At 41.2% G+C, this 3,940-nt stretch overlaps 1 protein-coding gene across 1 annotated transcript; it reads left to right on the forward strand.

Annotated features, from left to right (window-relative positions):
* Positions 1–803: 803 nt before the first annotated feature.
* Positions 804–3,402, forward strand: si:ch73-257c13.2. Its single transcript, XM_039814762.1, has 3 exons — positions 804–1,579; positions 1,986–2,082; positions 2,181–3,402. Exons 1-3 carry the CDS (start codon positions 1,539–1,541, stop codon positions 2,865–2,867), a joined length of 825 nt encoding a protein of 274 aa, XP_039670696.1. The 5' UTR covers positions 804–1,538; the 3' UTR covers positions 2,868–3,402.
* Positions 3,403–3,940: the final 538 nt, after the last annotated feature.

Genomic DNA, 3,940 nt, shown 5'->3' on the forward strand with positions numbered 1-3,940 from the left:
CTCTGTTCTTTTCCTACAGCATTCTCTTTGTAAAAGATCTCCCAACTTATCCAAGGAGGTAAAAATCCTGCAATGGGAATTCAAACGTCTGCTGTTATTTTGGTGAAAGTAACTCAAAAGTAATGCAAAAGTAGTGTAAAGCATTACAATTCAGAAACAGCAATATTGTAGTAGCACTAATTACTCTCAAATGACATAATTTACTATAATTTATTACATTTTAGAAGTAACTTGCCCAATACTGGCTGCCAGTAGATCTGCACAGGACGCTGATTGGCTGGGCCTCAGTGGCTTGGACACAAAGAATGTTAATATAACGGACTTAGCATCAGTGACGTCTCCCATTGGTTTGACGACTTATGAAGCTCGGATTTTGCATCTTGCTATTTTGGAGCCAGGAATGACCATGTTGGGACAAGAGGGCGGAATTGGGAAGAATGACCCAGCTTAGCCACCATCGTGTATGATTTCAATGGCGCCGCACTAAGCTAAACGCTAGAGAGGGAACGTCGCAGATTTTTTAGCGGTTGATGATGAGTCATCCAGCACACTTTTGCCGGCAGGTAAACATGGACCTCTGTGCCGATTGGTGGTATTACTATGGAAAAAGTACGCAGGGTGATACTCTGGTAAGAGCAAATGACATTTAACCATGTGTCCAGCTAATTTAAATAGTTAATTTTACTGTATTGTGTGAACAGTAATCTATATTTAACATTGTGTAATTTTCTTTTCCAGGATGCAAATGTTTCACCAAAACAAGTTCCTTCCCGATACTATTTTGCAGAGCCACCAAAGTGTTTTTTTCCCCTCCTATCCCAGAATGCATCTGTGGTGTAGCCAGACCTTACTCCACAGTGCTGTGGAGATAAAGCTGGCAATATGAGACTACTGTTTTCGTAAGTTGAAACGTAATCTCTAGGACATTAATAGGACAAAGGAAAGGAAACAAGGGTAGATTGGATAGAGAGACAGTGGGAGAAGCAGGGTTACAGAGAAAGTGATGCAGATGATGTGTGTGAGCACGCATGTGTGTGATGTGCAGAGTGAGGGAGGACGGGCATCAGAGTCAAACAGGGACTGAGTGCAGCATGGGTTAAGTGCCCAAGACAAATTAACCACGATGTGGGACAATAAAGTTAATCTTGAATCTTGATAAGACTTTCAAACAGACACAAGGTTGTGCCATGGGGGCCTGCTACAGCCCATAATATGCAGGTCTGTTTCTGGAAAAAAATGGGAAGAAGATTTTGTCTTAAACCAGGAAAAGAATGCCTACCTCAAATACATTAGGCTCGTTCGAGAAGAACTGCGCCTCGCCTGTAAAGTGGACGAGACCAGGCGGGAGCAGCCGGGGGCGGTGACAAGAAGCCGCGGTCAAGTTGGACACGTTTTCCATCAGCCTTCAAAGCATATAAAGGAAGTCCCACGCATGTTTACATCCTGTTTGATCATCTGTAGGCTACCTGTAGTTTGCAGACATGGTTGAGGAAATCGCATATGTGTTTTTGATGGCTGAGTAAATTGAATATGAAGAGATGCCCCTTCTTATCCACGATGATGGACTTCAACAGGGAAGGTGATTTAACGCTAAATATTTAAAAGAACAATGCACACATGGCCACAGTTCATTTAACCTTACGCTAGTGGTTTCATTTTTCTGATTGAGTTCAGTAAAAGCACTTATCAGTTTTGATGATGCTCCAAAATGATCAGGTAATAATGAGTTTAGAAATATTCCTACATCTTTGGCAAATTAAAACACTCATAACAACGATTGACTAATAGAGGAATATATTATATATATATATTTTTTTTTTATTGTTACGCTGTTTAAGACAAGGTTCTATTATTATTTCATATAAATTACATATAGTAAATGGTTATAATTTGTCAGCAACCATATTAATTCAATAACTGCTCCACAAAGCACAATGAGTTCTTAATAATTCTGTATAAAATCAGCTTCATTATTCTTCTCCTAGGTTGGTTCCAAAAATACCACATTTTGTTGAAGTCGTACCTTTGTACAATGTGACTGACTTTAAAAGTCATTTCAGACTGTCGAGAGGACAAGTAGAGGTAAGTATTCGGTAGGTTATCTGAAGCATTTTAGTAGGCTATTATCACTGATATTTGTAGCTTAAGTCATTTTGATCATTATTTCTTCTTTGCTATAGGATGTAATGACGATGGTGGGACCATTCTATACAAACAGACAGCATACCAAGTTGCCTGTAACCCACACTGTTCTTGCCTGCCTGTGGACTCTAGCCAACCAGGCTACTAGTCGTATAGAGGTGTTACAGACAGATTTCAAAATCCACCATGTCAACCCATCTCCATCACTTCTGTTCCCTGGTCAACACACATCTGTCACATCACATTTCATGGCCCACAGGGGAAGCACTTCACATATCGCAATTACATTTTCAAACAACAGGAAACAGTTTTACTCCATCATTCTCACCGGATTCTGTGACAGCGAGCGCCGCTTTTGTCATGTCAATGTAGGTCACCCTGGAAGTTGGCACGATGCAAGAGCATTTCGATACACTGATGTAGCACGGCAACTGGAATTGAATCCTCAGGCCCTGGTACTAGAGGGAATGCACATCATTGATGATTCAGCCTACCCTTTGTCGCTACATTTGATGAAGCCCTACAGGGATAACGGGCACCTTACTGTTAGGCAAAGGCACTTTAACAGAAAGCTCAATGCAGCTCGTGTGGCCATTGAGCATGCATTTGGCATCTTAAAGTCAAAGTTCAGGAGGCCTCAAGTGTCTGCACGTGAAAGAAGTGGCAAACATCAGTGCAGCAGTCACAACATGTTGCATTCTACACATTTGTTTAGATTCTGGTGACCGGGTTGATGAAGATGAGCACGATGAGTCTTCTTCAACAGGACATTGAGGATCCACACCCACCACAGCCCAACAACCTTGATGCCTTCCATTACAGAGACATGCTTTGTGCCCACCTTTAAGGATAACATACACTTTAGTTTACAGTCATACCCCCTTTTTTCCCCCTCTTTCATTTACATTTTTGTGAGCTGATGTGCAGTATGCCACAGGGTGATGTGAGGCACCTCAGGTCAAATGCCAAGTTCAAAGTAGTAATACAATGTTGCAATGTTTTAAAAAGGCTCTAAGGAGGGTTGCAGCAAATGTGTAAGAGTCATTATAACCAATTTAATGACTTTAACTTTTGAGACGGTTACCTTACAGTTTTAATCCTAAGGCATTTTGATTTGAAGTGCCTCTACATCATCAATACTTCTGCTGTGCCTCAGAGTGGCAGCTCATGGTAACTGGGTGGTAGGGCTGCTTTTTTCATGCTGAATGACTTATTTCCAAGAAACGTACGAGCACATCTCTGGTAAACACAAGAATTAAAGTGGCGCTTTTGCATGACTCTTTGCGGAGAAACTAAGATTTACAGATCTGTCAATTAAATCAACTAATCGATTAGTCGATACAATTGAATGAGTGTTAGTCGACTAAGAATTTCTTCAATCGAGCACAGCCCTACTGGGTGGTAAGAACCCAGGCTAAATCAGCAGGGGATTGTAGGAGTATTTCACCACTGTGACTGTGATCCATCTAACCACTGCTCATTTTCTGGTGTTTAAGTTTCTTTATGTATCAATAAGACAGCCACATAATATAATGTAACATCTTTATTTTTAGTGATTTTCTTTCAGCAACCCAATCATTTATTGTTGCTGCTTTCCTATTTCTTTCAGTTGGGTTAAGAGTTGACCCATGCAGGTCACCATCTTCTTTTCATGTGACCTCCTTTTTTCTTTTAGGCGTCTCCACCTTGTCACTTCTGGCCTCACCAGTGACTCCAACACAGCCGTCCTTCTCTCAGCATGGGATCGGTATGTATCGTGGAATGATGTGGTGCTCTTTTTCTGTGCGGTACGTTTTGT

This window comes from Perca fluviatilis, chromosome 11 (genome assembly GCF_010015445.1).
Source record: "Perca fluviatilis chromosome 11, GENO_Pfluv_1.0, whole genome shotgun sequence".
Lineage (NCBI taxonomy): Eukaryota > Metazoa > Chordata > Actinopteri > Perciformes > Percidae > Perca > Perca fluviatilis.

Excerpts from the sequence above, each read along its gene's own strand:
- si:ch73-257c13.2 (XM_039814762.1), top strand. The coding sequence starts at position 1,539 with ATGCCCCTTCTTATCCACGATGATGGACTTCAACAGGGAAG. Across the intron at positions 1,580-1,985 it reads GATGGACTTCAACAGGGAAG|GTTGGTTCCAAAAATACCAC; the intron begins GTGATTTAACGC and ends TTCTTCTCCTAG. Across the intron at positions 2,083-2,180 it reads TGTCGAGAGGACAAGTAGAG|GATGTAATGACGATGGTGGG; the intron begins GTAAGTATTCGG and ends TCTTTGCTATAG.